The sequence below is a fragment of the Macrosteles quadrilineatus genome, unplaced genomic scaffold (genome assembly GCF_028750875.1).
Source record: "Macrosteles quadrilineatus isolate MER2022 unplaced genomic scaffold, UCM_ALF_1.0 Scaffold_8__2_contigs__length_117827958, whole genome shotgun sequence".
In the NCBI taxonomy this organism is placed as follows: Eukaryota; Metazoa; Arthropoda; class Insecta; order Hemiptera; family Cicadellidae; genus Macrosteles; species Macrosteles quadrilineatus.
The window spans coordinates 109,271,678-109,289,139 of NW_026542601.1; the positions used below are offsets into that span (position 1 = coordinate 109,271,678).

The 17,462-nt window shown below is 33.8% G+C and overlaps 1 protein-coding gene across 1 annotated transcript in view; it reads right to left on the reverse strand.

Annotated features, from left to right (window-relative positions):
* Window positions 1–2,597: 2,597 nt before the first annotated feature.
* The window catches only part of LOC129000654 (protein stum-like), a 41,406-nt gene continuing 26,541 nt past the window's right edge, over window positions 2,598–17,462 (reverse strand). The window contains exons 3-9 of the mRNA XM_054427614.1: window positions 8,360–8,489; window positions 7,489–7,649; window positions 6,318–6,473; window positions 5,937–6,105; window positions 4,786–4,912; window positions 3,149–3,343; window positions 2,598–2,942 (exon numbers count right to left, since the gene is read on the reverse strand). Coding sequence (XP_054283589.1) covers window positions 2,839–2,942; window positions 3,149–3,343; window positions 4,786–4,912; window positions 5,937–6,105; window positions 6,318–6,473; window positions 7,489–7,649; window positions 8,360–8,489 — 1,042 coding nt within the window. The 3' untranslated portion in view covers window positions 2,598–2,838. The remainder of the gene's footprint in view (window positions 2,943–3,148; window positions 3,344–4,785; window positions 4,913–5,936; window positions 6,106–6,317; window positions 6,474–7,488; window positions 7,650–8,359; window positions 8,490–17,462) is intronic.

The following is a 17,462-nucleotide window of genomic DNA, read 5'->3' on the forward strand; positions in this document are numbered from 1 at the left end:
CCCTGTATGTACATTATAACAAAATTTGAACAATAAATAGTGTTTCTGGGGACATGAAAAAGTAAATCAGTTCCGAATGGTCTTACCGTAATTCCCTATAGGATAAATTGCTAATAACATATAGGTGCATAAATGTATGTTCTCCAGTAAAAAATATAACATATTTGTACAATAGTATTCAATGCAAAAGCAAATATGTTTTTTAGATTAATTCATTAAACTGAAAAATATTAAAATATATTATGAAGAACGCCTCAGATTGATAAGGAAGAACAATGTAAAAGAATAACATTTAAGAGGAGAGTAAAATATCCAGTATTATTGTAATGTTAGGATTTTAATTAAAACCAACAATTCTTTCACTTAAGTGGTAGTATGACCTATAAAACAAGTGTTGAGAAAATACAGGAAAATATCTTATATACAATGCCAACGATAATTATAATCTACAAATATAAAAGTGACTTTTACAAATTTTATTTTTAACTGACGGAAGACTGATTATTACAACTATTTAATTATTCTAAGCTCTAAGTTAGTTTTGTTTTGTTGTGCAGAATATCTCTTAATTTCCATTAAAGATGTTCACATTTGTATGTTACTTTCATTCCATAAGAGTATACTTTAAAAGTTCATTCTATAAAACATTAGTCAAGTTTTGGATTGACAACAGATATTGTGTTTTATACAAAAAATAATGGAAACAGCAACTCATATTATTGTAGACCTAAACATGTTTAGGGAATAACACTTATAAGAATTTTGGAGATAAATAAACAAACAATTTGCTGTAATACGGGGTGAGACAATGAAAGCGCCCCAATTTATAAATAGTACAAACTCAATACTATTTACCCTATACATATAAATAGCACATCAAAACCCCAAAACACAGCTTATCTTTTGTCATATTAACTTAACAAAGTCATTTTTTTCCATTTCTTGGAAACAAAATCCTTTAATTGAAGTCCTCTTGTCCTACTTGACATTCCTTTTCAGTCACTTGAAAACACCATCCAATACTCCTTCCAATATTTCTTTAGGAAGCACTTTAGTTTCTTGAAAATTCAAGAAAAATCTCTAGGGCAACTTTGAAATAAACTTAAATTTCAAGTAGCTTATAGGGAGAACCCCCAAAAAAAGCAAAGAGCCAACATAAAGCTTCCAACTAGGAAAGCATTCTGGCAAACCTCTTTGGACTTTGAGTTACTGTGACTCATACTCTTACAACATTTGCTGGTGCACAAAGAGTTTTGTCGCACCCCCGCCAGCGATTATTTTTATGTTTTAAGCTGTTACCCTAAATAGTTTAACCAAGTTCCTTATTGTTTTCCAATCTGGAACAGCGCCATATTGACCAAGTATGGGATATGTGGTCCAAACAATCTCTAGGTGTTTGCACAAGAACCACTTTTTTTACAAATAGGTTCCTGCTTCCTACATCAAAATCTCAGTGTTACAAGCCTCAGGCACAATGTTTACTAAAATTGCATAGTTTGATAGATGTTATAAGCACAGCTGTTCATTCATTGTTGCTTTACTTATAATGTGACAATAACGAAATAAAATCGGAGTGCTCTCACTGCCTCACCCTGTACAAAACTGTTTCAACCCCTATATACCAAACTAGGAACTAATTAAGTGTCTTGTTTTTGTTTAAGAATACAAAATTGATAAGAAAAACTTATACCAGTATCGTAACTTTGCGTTTCAGTAAGATAAATAATATGCAACAAAATTTGCATTTGTTTGTTACAGTTATTTTGAGATAATTTTTCTCTTAAACAAATTGTTGAAATGAGTATTTAATTTTTTTAATTTATGAAACAGAGGCAGTAGCGATAGGTTTTTTTTATAGTTTTTCAATAATCCTATAATTATCAACAAAAAAAGGTAATATGAGGTATAACAGTTTTAGTTGTAATAAGCAATATAAATAAATACAAATAATACAAAATATCAACACTACAGCTATAAATTGACATTAAGTAGGTTTTATAAATGCTACAGGTTAGTAAGTATAATAATAAAAAACATTTACAATTAAACTAATATTACTAAAAAACTAACTTTAAAATTAGGTAAGCTATACATAAAGGTGTGGTTGTAGAAAAATATTAATTCTTCGGAGTTATACAAATATCACACTGACCAGCAGTGTATCAAAAAGGGAGGTCTCTATGATTATTTAAAGACTATAAATGATAAATGATTAGACATAAGTAGACAAGAAGGTTTTGACCAAAATATGTTACCAGAAATATAAAATCCAACAGTGGCAAATTATGTATAAAAATAGAAGCTGACATGAACTACTCTTTATTAGGCATAGTATTCAATCATTGTACGAGTAAAAACAATAAATTCTTCGTACACTACTGTATGCTATAATATTTAGCTTTAAGAGGTGTAACGATTTTATTTAGCAGTTCATATTCACTTGTTTAATTTTTTAAATATTTTTGTTTGCTCTGCCATAAAGTTGGTTAAAGAAAATCAAATTTCATAAAACTTAGTGGTAAATTTAATTTTATGTTTTAAATCATTGATTGTTTTAAAATATGAAAAAAATATATAATCCTTTTTTATTACCAGCCATTATAAGTAAGTTCAAAGGACTTACAGTTACTCATACCACAAAGGAAAGGATGGTCAAATCAAATCAATGTAGTAATCTTATAAAACATATGGTTAATCTCTGTAAATTTTGATGAAATGCAGCATTTTTTTAATGCCATATTTCTTTGTGTCAACACAATGAGATGTTAACCATTAACATTAAGTTGAACCACATGGACGCAGCCTGTAAAATCTGTATCCGTTTCTTAGTCTATTTCGCTATCGAGCTCTCTCTACATCATGATTCTGATTGACCGCCACTGGCGCAGCCGCTGGTTGGTCTCCGCCTGTTCTTTCTGCCAATTGAATCCTTTTATTTTTTCCTGTAACAATGTACAACAATGGCATTGAAAACAGTTATTTACTTATTTCAGTTTCACCTAATGTTACTTATAGGACTTCAAAAGAACATGGATAGTTTCTAGATGGTACATGACTCTGTCCTAGTTCTTAAAAACAATAACATGTTTCTTTCACAATTAAAGATTTTCTCTCGGTATTCTCTAAGGATGTAACTTGAGATACTCACTTGCAAAGCGTACCATCATCACACCCCACCAAATACTCCAGCCCCATCCGACCAGACAGAATATGACGGTGAAGAGTTGCGACACGGACACAACCAGGTTGATGAGGAACGCTGTCAATCGAGACGGGTACGAGTCGTTCACTGAGAACCTCGGCTTGCCGAAACACATGCAGAACACTCCACTCAATAATGTGCCTATGATCAAATAAAAATATTAATACGATGATGTGCCTCCTTAAACGCAACAAGATTAGCATATTTTAGTGGTAGTGTATTTATACCTACTTTATTAAAAAATCTTATCAAAGAACTAAACTGCCTTTTTGAAACCAGTTGTATCCTAGGAAGGTTTAAAGGTTGTGGTAATAAGAAAATGAATTGGTATACAAACTATAGGTTGACATCTGTCATTAAAAACCTCCCCGTTGATATTTGACCTGATAACTGAACCGTCATCGGAGGTGGGTGTACGTATTTTGAGGTGGAAATAATAAGCAAGGTGATGTAGAATGGAGTGAGATCATGTGTATAGCTTTGTTACTGGATGACTAAGATCAGCTGTTTCATTAGCCAGGATAATTTAGTTAAAGCCAAATGATAGAAACAGCTGGGTCTAGTTTCAAACCATCAAAAAGGCTACTGACTTTTCTCAGGCTCGAACCATCAGCAACCTTTTGATTGTCAGGCAAACACTCTAACCACTCAGCTACTCAAACCATTCATCATGTAGCTGTAGTACAGATTTTCTTACTTTAGAAAACATGTCCTTTGAATAAATTCTTGGTTCCCAATAATGACTTCCTAATCATCGCTATATTTTATTGCACAGCTGGATTGCATTTATTAATTTATCATCATCAAATTACATTAATTTTCTCGACAGATGATTTGTTGGGCAAGGTTTTAACATCAGTTTTGCAACTCTCCTTCCACACAATATGGTTTTTGGGGAGCGAGCTGGCGTAGAGGTTAGAGCGCGGGACTTCAGTCCCTGAGGTCCCGGGTTCGATCCCCGCCAAGTCACCAATGGATTTTATCTAAGTGATAATGCCGCAACCCCTAGGTCTAGCCTGAAGTAATGTGAAAAACAATCCCAGGCTCGTGCCTAGCGTCCTTAGGACAAAAAAAAAAAAAAAAAAAAAATATGGTTTTTGCCGTAAACAATTTAACCTATAAATCGGACACTGTTTATGATTATTAATACTTAATACTTTTTTAAGAAATGGCGGCCATACAAAGTAGGTATTTTAGCCAAGTTTGAATGGAGATGAGTGTAGGATGAGTGGCGCGATCTTGTAGTCTTGTTAGTGACTAAGGCTGACATATTCCTTAGACACAGTTGTTAATTAATTATTGTGACACTATAAACACATTTATCTTGACGTACAGTTAGAGTTAGAAACCATGTAATGTAATAGAAACAGAAACATATAAACTGAGTAACATCGTACTGTTTTCAACCGGATGGCTAAATCCCTATAGTGTAAAATAAGCATAAAGAAGGCTTTCTTTTTGCTTATTTGAGATGTATTTGTTATATAAATTTATTACATCTAGTCCTCTCCATAGACAAATGTTTTATTCAGTTTGGTTATAGCACTACTAAACAAAGTGTTACGATGTTGTAGATATCGTACCTGTACCAGGCAGGAAGACATTGAGGATGCAGCACAGCCAGGCTAGAGGCACAGGCAGTACAGGCACGGCCCCTCGCATCATAGACTGGTGTTCTACTAAGGTAGGATCTAGCTTGGGGATCCCTTGCTGTAACAGTCGTATTGTTAGGTGGTCAAATTAGGTGTACAAATAATGTTTTTGATTGTTATGGTAGTTAAGTTGGATTTATTTGCATTTATACAAATTGCTGGACATATGTGTCAGGATTTGAGACAGCCAATTGCATTGTAAACAAATTCAAATTCCATACCCGATATGCACAACCACAACAGGTAGATTTTCATATTTTCATTTATGTGCGCCATTCTGAAAACATCCTAAACACACAACTACTAAATCGACACTTCGGTGATTCATCTGCCATTTGAGCCAAGTTTTGGTAAAGTCTAGTAGCGCAGTAGCCTCCAATCAAAACATGTTAATTATTTCGTCCCTTGTTTCGGACACCGTTTTTCAACAGATTTTCTTAAAACTTGGTAAAAATGTAGTTTAATAGTTATATTATTGCTTTTATAACTCAATAAATTGAAAATAAAAAAATAGTTTTATCAATGTTTAAAAGTTACTCAAGTTACGTTACTTTTAAGATTCTTTTGTATTGATTTTCTTGGATATATCATGTATGAGGGCTCTAGAATCAACATTAATCTGTAGAGGGAAATTTTTTAACATTAGATCTGGACACATTCCACACACAATAACACATTCCATCCGGAGCGAGGGAATCCCGACGCATGTTTTTAGTGTTTTTGCAGGGGTGAATAAGGCTCTTAACTGTAATTATATCACAAAGGCAAACTCTACGATGACTTTTGTTTCTCACATAATTTTAGCAATCAGAAAGCAGAGCTGGCCACAAAAAAAAGAACTAGTAATCTAACAATAAAAACTAAACAAAATCTCAATCTATAAATTTAGTATTTATACTCTCCCCTTTTCTTTTTGTAATATTAGCATAACTGGTGTAAAATACAGACACTCTTTGAAATTGTTTTGAATTTTGCAAGAGCGGGCCTCCAAAGGTACCCTGTGTGGCTGCACTTTTTGCACGTGCCTAAGGCCAGCTCTGTCTGGGAGTTCAGAACTAAGTGTTTCAGTTTTACGTTCTCACCGTAATGCTGGTCTGACTCTTGCGGACGCTGAGTCTGCTTTTTCTGCGGTCCAGCTGTGCAGGAGGGGTAGGACCGCAGCATCCCCCTGATCTGCAGCAACCAAACCTTGTACATCTGCAGCAAGCCCGCATTCTTTGACAGCAGGCTCGGTTGAGACAGAACAACGCCCTGGGAGGAAAACATCATAAGTAGAACAAAGTTTGATAGTAAGTTGTTTAAAGTTGAATAAAGCTTGGCAGAAAGTCGTTCAAGGTAAAAGGTTGAAAAGTTGACATTGAAAATTACCTAATTAAGACAACAGTGCAATTTGCACGGTGAATGTGAATACTGGATGAGTGTATGATGGAGTACGATCAGCTGTTTCTTCAGCTGATACATACCTGAAACATCCGCAGGAGCGATACTTGCAGCCGTCACAGCAGCCTCCCCCCTCGTCCCCCTCCTCCTCATCCCTCGGTGGTGGGGGTTGTCTCTTGCGACAACACGTGGACCAGCGGAAGCAGTTCAGGTGTGACAAGCAGTCTCGTAGTCTACTGCTATTGGAACAGTTAACATTATTATTATTAAGTTATTTGTACATTGTATCATAGATGAAACATACTCCCTTTTAGTAGATTTCTCATCCTTATGGAACAGCTGAAGCTAATTTTATCGTTAGTTCTGTCTGGTGCACTGTAGAGGTCGTGTTTGGATAACAATTTGTTTCTTCTTATTAAAGAAAAAAACCGTTTAACGTTTAACCAAATAAAACGATCTAATCATAAACAATAGCTCATACTCTAGTTACAACTGAACAATAAAGCAGGAATCATTAAAATAACCCTAAAATAATAGGCTACAACAAATAGCCAGGATAGATTATAGATTAGCCAGGAAGATTTTGCAAAATAATAGGAGCTAAATTTTGTCGACAGCGATCAGCGTCACCGGACATAAACTAGACAGGAAACCGAGCTTCAAAATTTACAATGGGATGAGAAGTCTACTTGTGTTGGTTAGTCTTTGATTGTATCATTTGAAATACATAATAGCTTTTGCAGTTGTATCTGTTATAATTGCTAAGGTAGTAATTTGCTACAGTTGGAAAAAATGTTTACCAATGGTTATCAAATGGAACAGGTACAATGCTGTGCCCAAATCCACACAGCTCCTCACACAGCTACACAGCTCTACACAGCTTGCTTTTCCTGCAGCTCCAATAAAGTTTAACATAAAAAAGAATTTTCAATTTTGTTCAAATGTCTTACTTATGAACCAAGAATCATCAAATTGTTTGATACTAGTGTTTGTACTTTAATGGTTGTAACATACTTCGCTATTTTTATCAATCAACTATGATTCCTTAATAACAATAACTATTTTAGTTGGAAATCTGGGATGTAACAGATTAATATGTGGGCTAATATAAAGTACTGGATGTAAAAAGAATGCAGGAATCACGTCTCAGTGAGAAGGATACGTTCACTTTATTGGTAAATGTTTGAAAAGAATCATATACTGTGCCTTAAAAATGTGTTTTGAGAAAAGCCAACACACTTAAAATGAATTTACCTTTGCCGAGCAGGCTTGGGTTTATTTTTGGTTTTAGTGTCAGTCTTTCCGCAGCAACTGCTGCAATTCATCTTCTTGCAGCAGTTTAGTTTGCTGCAGAGAGCTCCCAGTCCACGGCCCAGCCCGCTGCAGCAGTTTGGAGTTTTTATGCAGCAACAAACCTAAAGAGGATGCAGAGATTCAGTTTTATATATTTTTTTCTTCACTCTATTTTAGATGGTTTATAAGATGGAAATAACTATCACCACTTTACGTTGGCGCTTTTATACACAAGTAACAAATACGTCTAGCAAAACTTTTGATATGTATACACTAAACTGTAAACATATGCAAGACAATAGATATACAGTCCAACCAACGTATAGATTATTATTTTTAACTTGACCAACATTTTTTTTTTTTAAATCCAAGGCAGTTACAATTTAACATTTTTTTATATCTCTTATAACTTTCTAATAAAACAGCTGGCACACTTATATCAATCACCCTGTATGTTTAGAATATTGTATAGAAACTGATAATCTTTACAGTTGAATTTATATTTGTCAGGTTGGACAAACTGGTTACCTCAAGAATCAAAACACTATGAGTGGAATGGAATGCTGTATTCACCAAATAGAAGATGGTAATAATCATGGTGTAAAATCAGCTTCTGATTATACCTTCGGTAGGCTGTAACATTTAATTTAAAATTTGAAAAAAATCGGAACTTCAGTTTTAAGACTCTCTAAATGGTTTTAAACAGACTATCTTAAGGTTAAACAAATCCATGATAGTAGCTTAACCAAAGGAACTTTAAAACTGCTCGTTATGACAAGTGACAAGCTTGCTCAAGTGGAACATTTTTCAGTATTTTACCAGATCGATTTACCTTATCAGGTGTTCGGCAACACAGCTTGTCACACAGCCGACCACAGCATCCAGTCTTCTTGGGGGGTTGCAGCGGGAGCGAGGGGTCCAGGGGATGGACAGTGTTGTTGAGAGGAGACATGTCCGGAGTCCTAGAACACACAGAGTACATAAAAAATAAGTTGTCCTGAACCATACAAGTATGTAATTCGCAAAGTATGAAAATTATCTCATCTGACCATAATAGCATGAATACCTATGGAGCTAATAGGTTACGTAAAATAGAAGGCACCTAAAAGTGCCCAAAGTTAGAATCGGAGGTAAATACAGGTCTGTGTTAAACGCATAGAGTACAAAAGCTTGACCGCTGGAATACACAGATTGAAGCCGAGCCACCAATAACTTTTAAGATTGCTTTTCAACCATGCGACTATGCTGGATGGCATTGTCTCCTCATTTATTTAACTGCTATTAGAAATTTTGTTACGTTCTTGATACTATTTAACATCAATATTTTGTTAGTTTTTTATTTTAACAAAACTCTTTCGTTTCGATATCCTAACAAATGGTAATTAGAATAATATCACCGCTTTTAATCAAACTATGAGCTTCCAGATTTGAAACAAATTTTAACCATTTGACTAACCAGACAAGTTTAGGTTATGCCTAAACTTGATGTTGTCTATATATATGAATGGCAAATAAGATCTTACTGCTTTTGGTGGAGGGATATCTATATCTAGAGACATAGTTGTCCTATACTCTAAAGTCGTGTTTTCATGAAGATGGCAGGCAGGTCACCTGCCTTATTAACTTGAAAAACACTAGAGGCAGGTAACCTGCCCCGTGACCTACCTGCCTAATGGCCTTGTGTAAACTCAGAGACATATTTTTTCTTGGGGCATGCCTACTGTTTACTGTGGACTGTAGATTTAAGCTTCGAAGTCTATTGGTTCATTGCAATCATCCCATAGAAGATTTACATTGTCCTTAGCGGAATTTGAATCACTAGACAATTAATTGTGAGGCTAAATAAATCAAATTTCTTTTTCTTTTTTTGATAAAAAATATGTTATAAACCCCAACCTTTATGATGCAAGGAAATAATCTTAGTAGAAATTTTACACGTTGTTTTTAAGTACCTTTATAATGTGGATGTTTATAACTAAAGATTACAAAAACATAAAGAATATTTTAATATTTCACTGGCGTTAGTAACACTTTGGGGTTAAAACAAATAATCAAGTTGTGTAGCCGAGTTTTTAAGTGTTGCATGTTCTCTTGCATTGATCAAGTCTTTACTCCGAACATTGTAATTGTGTATGAATAAATGCATAAGTTCTTTGTATTGATTAAATGGGGAGGTGGTATTACCTAATGCATTTTAAAATGGCGTCAGTATTCACACGTATATTTTTATTAAAATTTATAATTGCTTATATGTTAGTTTGTTGTAAAGTTTTAATTTTTTGTTATCACACTGCCCTTGTAGTAGAACTTAATACTGAAAATTATTTAGCTAACCCTTATGAGGAGAAGTTATCTCTTTTCTTAGTAAAAAGTTAGATAAACTATATTGGTAATATGATTGGTGGAATTTAGTCTTTGAATTTCATTCTATTTCAATAAAATCAAAGCACTAGACAATTTTTGAGAGAACAATTTGAACTTTTAAACTGGAGCCTCTCTGTAGGTGTATAAGATACACTCTTTTGAGGTAGATAAATTTGAGGAGCAGATCTTACTTAAACTTTAGTGTGTAAAACTTTCAATCTATATCGTATATAGATCCTTTTAGATCAGCTAATGGACAGTGTCAACCAAAGCAAAATGTACTATGCTGTAAAGATTTTGTAACATTTACGCTCACATGAATCATCTGATATGGTTCCAAAGTAATTCCACAGATGGTTATTTAACAAGGGTTAAAAAAAAATAACGAATGTAATTTGAACAACTAAAATCTAGAGTCATAATAAGAGTTAAAATTATACATTTAAGTGATTTATGCTTTTGAATGTCTAGAAAAAAGGAAAAACTGTTAGTCTGCAATCTTGCTAAAAATTATAACGCATGTATTTTAAATTTTTGATGAGTTTAACCCTCTAGGAAGATAACATTTGTTAAATGTGAAATCAATGTTAAAAGTGTTTTTGTTAACCATAAGTACTAATGTTAACCTGTTTCTGTAACGTTTATTGAAATAATAACACAATAACTATACAGACAAGACTAAAATAGGGTTTATAAAATGTTATACTTTTTACGGCCTTTTTTTATGTGTAACATCCTAACCCTCTGCCATTCATTGAGTTTATCCTAAGCTCCAGAATGATAAAAAAAATCTGACCTAACTTTCAATACAAAAAAACATCACCCCCAAAAAATAACAAATCATTACACTGAATTTAAAGAAAGACAAGTTTTATCCCGCAGTACACACATACATACATGAAGGGGTAAAGAAAGTGTGGCGTAGGAAGTGTGGGGGGGGGGGAGATAAGATCAGCATAAAGTAGCACCTCAATACCTGTACAGTATGTAGATCATGGTACTGCAGTGGACAGTCCGCCCGACACAACTGCCCCTCGCACACTGCCGCGAGGTTTTCATTAGTTTTTGTGGTGTAATGATTTTCCACTTGTATTCCACGGTCATGCATGCTTTCTTACACGACACGACATTTTCCACTTCGGTCAGGCGATCTTATAATCACCCGCATTGCATTACGCCTTACGGTATTGACCCAAGGCTATTTCGGACTATTTGTGTTTTTTTTTAATTAGGGGAAAGTTGATTAGATAGATTATTTTGAATATGTCTGAGTTAAAATTGTAATACCTAAAATATTTTACGTTTTAATTGTATTTCAATTTTATTTAGAAACGCTTATCGTCTGAATTACCTCAGACAACATTCAAATACTATAAGTGAAACTTATGTAATTTGCATACACGATATAACTCTAACAATAGATTTTAAAAATTCAATTATGGTTTTGATTTGGGTAGGAAATGCTACCCAATGGATGTTAGACATGTGTGCTAACATCAACATAGTTTCAAAATCTGAACAAAACTAAATTGTCAATTACCGTACTAATAGGTATAGCTGAATTTTAAATACCTTTAAAATAAATTGCATTATATTTTCCATGCTAAATATTTAACACAAAAAAAATCATAGTGATTGGAGGTTTATGCTGTTCATCTTCATATTTGCACGATTTCGATTTGGTCCTAAAAGACACTACAATTTTAGTAACACAGAAGGTTTTAGTTTTTGGATTACAGTAGAGTTAAACATGTAGTTTTTTTGATAATTCTGTGTTCTGATTAAACAGGTTTGTTTTAAAGTAACTTTAACCTTGAGAATGTTTGCAACGTTATTTTTTTTATTTCAAAATAAAAAAATAAAACATGAGAATATGGAGTAAACAGTTTTGATTTATTTCAAGAAAATCTTGAATTAAAATACTACTCTAACTCAGTAGTTAAAAAACAATTATTTTTTCTTATCTTACACTGCTTAGTAAATAACACACCAGAAATCTGAGCAGCAACCAACTGAACACTGCTGAGATAAAAATTTTAATCATCTACTGTGGTACGAGTTTGAAACAAAATTAATTTCACATTCAATTACAGTTTCATAATTTTATTAGTTAGTCTCATTATTAGCATACATAGGTATAAATGTTAGATATAACTAATAATATCTTTTTAGCAGCTATCTTGCACCAATTATCCTCGATCATTGCTTTCAGCCAATCATTTTATTTTTAATAAAACTTTTTATATACATTTATTTATATCCTCTTCAATAGCTACTTTGCATCAACAATCTCCTCTTTAATAGCTGATGTAGATCAATATTCTCCTCTTAAATAGATCATTTATATCAATATTCCCTTCTTTAATAACTGATACACCAACTCCATGAATAACTTTTGGTTAATATAACTGATTGTGTCACTCCTCCAAAATAGATATTTTGTATCAATTATCTCCACTTATTTAGCTGATTTGTATAAATATTCTCCTCTTTAATAGCTGATTTGCATCAATATTCTCCTCTTTAATAGCTGATTTGCATCAATCTTCTTCCTTTTAATAGATACTTTGCAAAAATTATCTCCTCATAGTTAGCTATTTTTCTTAATTCACCTTAAATAACTACTTTACATCAATCTTCTTCCCAACGGCTAACTTCCATCAATAGTCTTCTCTTTATAACTACTTGCATAAACTCAAAACAGTACCTAATCTCCTTTTTACTAGCTAATTTGCATCAATCATCTCTTTCGCACAGCCCTACGTTTCCTTGACTCCCACGTTTTGTGTCTATTCTTCTACAATGACTACAATACCTACAATACAATATCCGGTGGTTGATTGACATTAAGCAATAGTCAGTCCCGACCTAAGTCACAGGAAATGTGCGCATTAAGACTACACGCCTACTGCGCCGCGCCGTTGGCAACAATGCTCGGAAACAGCCGCGTCACCCAATCATCGTTTTATCATTCGCAAAGAAAGTGTCCATTGTTGTCACACAATCAGCTGTTAACACAGCAACGACCAATCAAGCGTCGTGTCTAACAAGGAAATTAGTGGAAGTGATTAGAGATGTGTGATTGGGTTTTAAAGATTTTCATCATTAAAGCAATTCTGTGTTGCGATCTGTTTAGTTTGGATAATCCGATTGAGGTGGAAATACGTGTTTGTAGTGCAAAAATGAGGGATTTTTGGTTTGTTTTTCGCTATGAGGTTATACAAATTGGAGGAAATAATTGCCAAATTACACCAGAATTCAAGTTTGTTCCTAAGTACGCAATTTATAGAACAACAATCAACTGACAATAAATTGTTACAATAAAATCAAGAATGTAACTATGTAAGTATATTAACAGCTGATGATCTTAACGAAATACCGTACAGCTGTTGAACAATAAATACCTATCTGACATTGACATTGTTTACAATCAAAACACTTTTTTTAGCCCGTGAAACTGTTGGTTTGTTTTATTTGAAAAAAAAAAAACTAAGAGGAATATCTCTTGCCTAAATTATAAAATGATATTCAGCTACATTCACAATAGCTGAAAATTAAATTATAATTCTAAAAAACGAGTTTGGGTGTATATTACGTTGGCATAAAATCATAAAAAGTGAAGGACAATATTACTGGAATATATTGTCAACCATAAAAGTTTTTCAAAAAAGTCCTTTCCATCTAATAATTCATCAATTATTTTTAATCACGTCCATGTGAAAATGCATTCGTCACCTAAGGTTTTAATGTTTTTAACTAGAGATTCCCTGATAAAAATGAGACTACAACCAATATGTCTACAAATCTTAGGCTACAAAAACCTACTAATGTGTGGGTTGACAAAGTAAGTTTAGGGGGGGAAGTACAGGGATGAAAGGGGGGCAAACAGGTCACTGATAAGATCGGCCTTGAGGCGGCTGACCCCGTTAACCCCCCCCCCCTTGGGAGCTACGTCATAACGGTCTGGCAACCCCCCCCCCAAACAGACCCTTAAGGTCCTAAGCTTAAAATAAACCAGATGCAAAATTACGACTGAAGTATTGAGGACAGGTTTCGGTTTTGGGGTTGGGAACTTTGGTTTGTCTCTGACACAATAGAGCTATTTTTAAAGGTATAGGTATTTGTTACGTGTATTTGATTAACAATATGTAATTTTGAATACTTGTGTATCTTCTTTAAAGTCTTACTTCATAAGACAAAAGTTTTTCCAGCGAGAAGTTGGAAAATATGTTTACGCACACATGTGGATACAGCCTGTAGTGTGAGACTCCAACGGGTTTAAGACCCCTTTTACCCACTAAACACATCGTCTGAGCAAAGTGAGATTGTACAATAAAACCTTATAAATTTATAACTGTCAGAACAACGGTTATGTGATTAAAATATCAAATAGACCCCTTCAATACAGGCTAGCATTACAAGTATTAGAGTTGGCTTTTAATAGTGTTTTGATGCCTTTTTAATGTTGGCTAATGGCTACGTTTGAGTGTGGCTATTTTGACTAAATATTTCTTGTCAAACCACGAAAACGGGTATTTATGGGGGAGTATGAGGGGAAGCGAGTTACGCCCTAAACATAAAAATTTGCAGATTCTTTCTAAACCATTTTGTAGGGCTAAAATACAAATACGGTAATTTAGTTTGTTGAAATGTTGTTATGCGATCAATGGTTAGGGAATTAAAAAAAAACCTTTAGCCTAAATTACAAATTCCTATGCTTTGCCCGGTTGTTTTTGTTATATGTTGATCAAATTAGGGGAAAAAATAGTTTATTTTATACATATCTATGAAACTTTCACTAAAATACACCTTGTAGCAGCAAACCTATGAACTCGTTGATCCTAATGCTATTTGAATAGGGAATAAATCAGACAAGTTTAAGAAATATTCAATAAATCCTCAGGGGTTTGCTACGTCAGGGGTATTTTCACAATACAGGAAATGTGTAATAATATGAGTGATGGAGAAAAAAAATTAATTTAAGTTAATTTAATTCGTCCCTAGAAGACCTTATTCAATGTTGTTAATTTTAGCGTGATATAACATTTAAAGTTGCTAACACTCCTATTTTGATGGCCAAAACAATTTCTAAACCGAAGAAAGCTTCAGATTTTCTGTGTGATTCTTGTGGAAAATGTAGAATCAACGGTTATAGATCCTAGCGTCCGTATTAAAGGTTAAAATTAGGAATGCCTTCAACCCAAAAACTGTGTTTTGTACGGTCTAGCTTAACACTCACCTATACAGGTTATTTCATAGCATCGTACACACAATAGGTATTTGTGCAACTAGTGCGCAAAGTGAGCCTACGAATTTTTCGCCTACGGCTCGTGGGTAAGGATTTCTCTCGAGTGAGGCAATTGCACTTTGCACTCGAGTTGCACATTATATTTTTCCTACAGTTACCATAAAACAAATAAATTGGTAAAGAAACATGTCTTCACGTTGCAAATCTAGAGTGAGACAAAGTAATTCGAGTGAGACAATGTTAACATTGTCTCACTGATGAGCGAATTGGCCACTTTGCTTTCTCAAATCAGTGAGAGAACATGTACATTGTTAGGTAACTGTGGGAAAAGGCATTTTTTTACTGACAAAAAAATTATCACTCAACTAAAAATAATATAAGTAAAATACAAATAAATCTAATACCAACTACAAAAATTTTGTTCAGGCAATGTAAATTGATTTACGTATTTGTAAAATAATTATTTGTGGAAAACTGAAAGTTTAGTTCTTAAACAATAGTGCACAGTTTTTAAATGTGTTAGTAAAAATTTTATGATTTTTAAAAATAAATGTTTTGCAGGCGCCGTGCAAAAACTGCAGACAAAATGACTACAGTATCTAAATTGCGTTTCGACATCGAAGGCGCTTTCCTCAACACTGTTTACTTTCTCTTTCTTTGTCCTCAAATTATTTATTTCTTACTTTGACTTTGGACATTAGAATAGTTACCCCTCCTTGTGGACCTGCTGCTGAGCATTTTACTCAAATATAGATAGATAGGTCTTATGTAGAATGTCCTATTGTTAAACTTATGTTTTCTCTTATAGTTTTTCATACAATAAAAGATTAACAATTTGTTTGTGTACGCCAGGGGAATTTTTAGATGAGGTATTTAAACGATTTTAGGGAAAGAGACCCATATATCCAAACCCATATTTGTTGTGGATGTGCCGGGAATCGAACCTGACCCTCCCGCACCGAAGTCCAAGACGCTAACCACTAGACTAGTAACTAGCAACACACCTATTGAAGTGGACATCAAATATGTAATGTTTTACAGTATTTTACAGTAAGTTGCGTTTCAAGTATGGCATGATTAAAAAGTTACTGAAGAACAAAAGAGCATTTTACACCGGCACATTCTGACGTTGACTAAATTCGATGAATTTGTTTATTGCTATACGAGTGAAAATAACTGCTCCGTTGAAATATATAATGAAAACGATTAGAATAAACTTTACAACGTATCCTTCTAATGCAATGTTTGTGACAGGAATAATGGTTTGGCTGCGTTCATGCATAAACAACAATCATACAGCACTGAATAAGATGTGATTACATGACAACAACTAGTGGCAATTAAATAACAATAAGTGGCAATCAGTAGTTAAAAAAGTGCAGACAATCATACATGGTTATTTCTGTATACTAGAAGTTTAATCAGTGCTTTTTTGTGATGCAAACACATATTAAATGCCTTTTTTACAGCATATAAATTGAACCACCAGATTAATTAATTGCACTTTTAATTCTACAAAAAGTGTTGTTGATAATATAACCAGTTAGGTATTCTGAAAGATAATAAGTTTGAATTAAGATTGAGGTAGTATAAGATTACACAAATTTGAACATTTAAAGAGAGCAAATTTAATTATTTTCATTTTCTGCTCGTTTCCATGGACACCAGTCAGTAAAAGAATTTGCAATGAGTTTACTAATATAACGAAGTTCTTAAAACCCATGGACAGAACCCTAGGTAGACGTCGACACAGGAACCTTCCCAGGCATATGGAATACGATTTCCTACAGTTCCAGGAACTCCACTTTGGTTGGATGGCTTGGTTTTGCATGGAGGACAAACAAAATACATAAACCAAACCATGCCTACGTTTTATTATACACTCGTATGTATTACAGTTTGATTGTAAGGTAATATGAAAAGAGGGGAGAGTTCATCTCAGGATCACACACACACACGGCGAAAGTGATGATAAGTGGGTCGGAACGTCTCATCTCGCTTTCTGCGGTGGCGAATCAGAAAGCATGATGTGAATATGCGCACGCACACTCACATACACGTATATGCACCTCCTAACGACCAGCATCATGAATTGTCTGGTGGGAATAAGAAGGACAGTAAAATGTGGTGCATAATGGTAAAAATGTATTAAATAATTTTATTTTTTAAATCTAATATTTTCCCTCAGATAATTTGTCTGTTGCCTAGCTTTGTAGCCAATACCTGCTCAAACTTTTACATAATTTTATTGAGAAGCTATAAAATTGCTCCTTAAGTTATGCGCATTCACCTCATATGCCACTTAACAACTATTATACTTCGT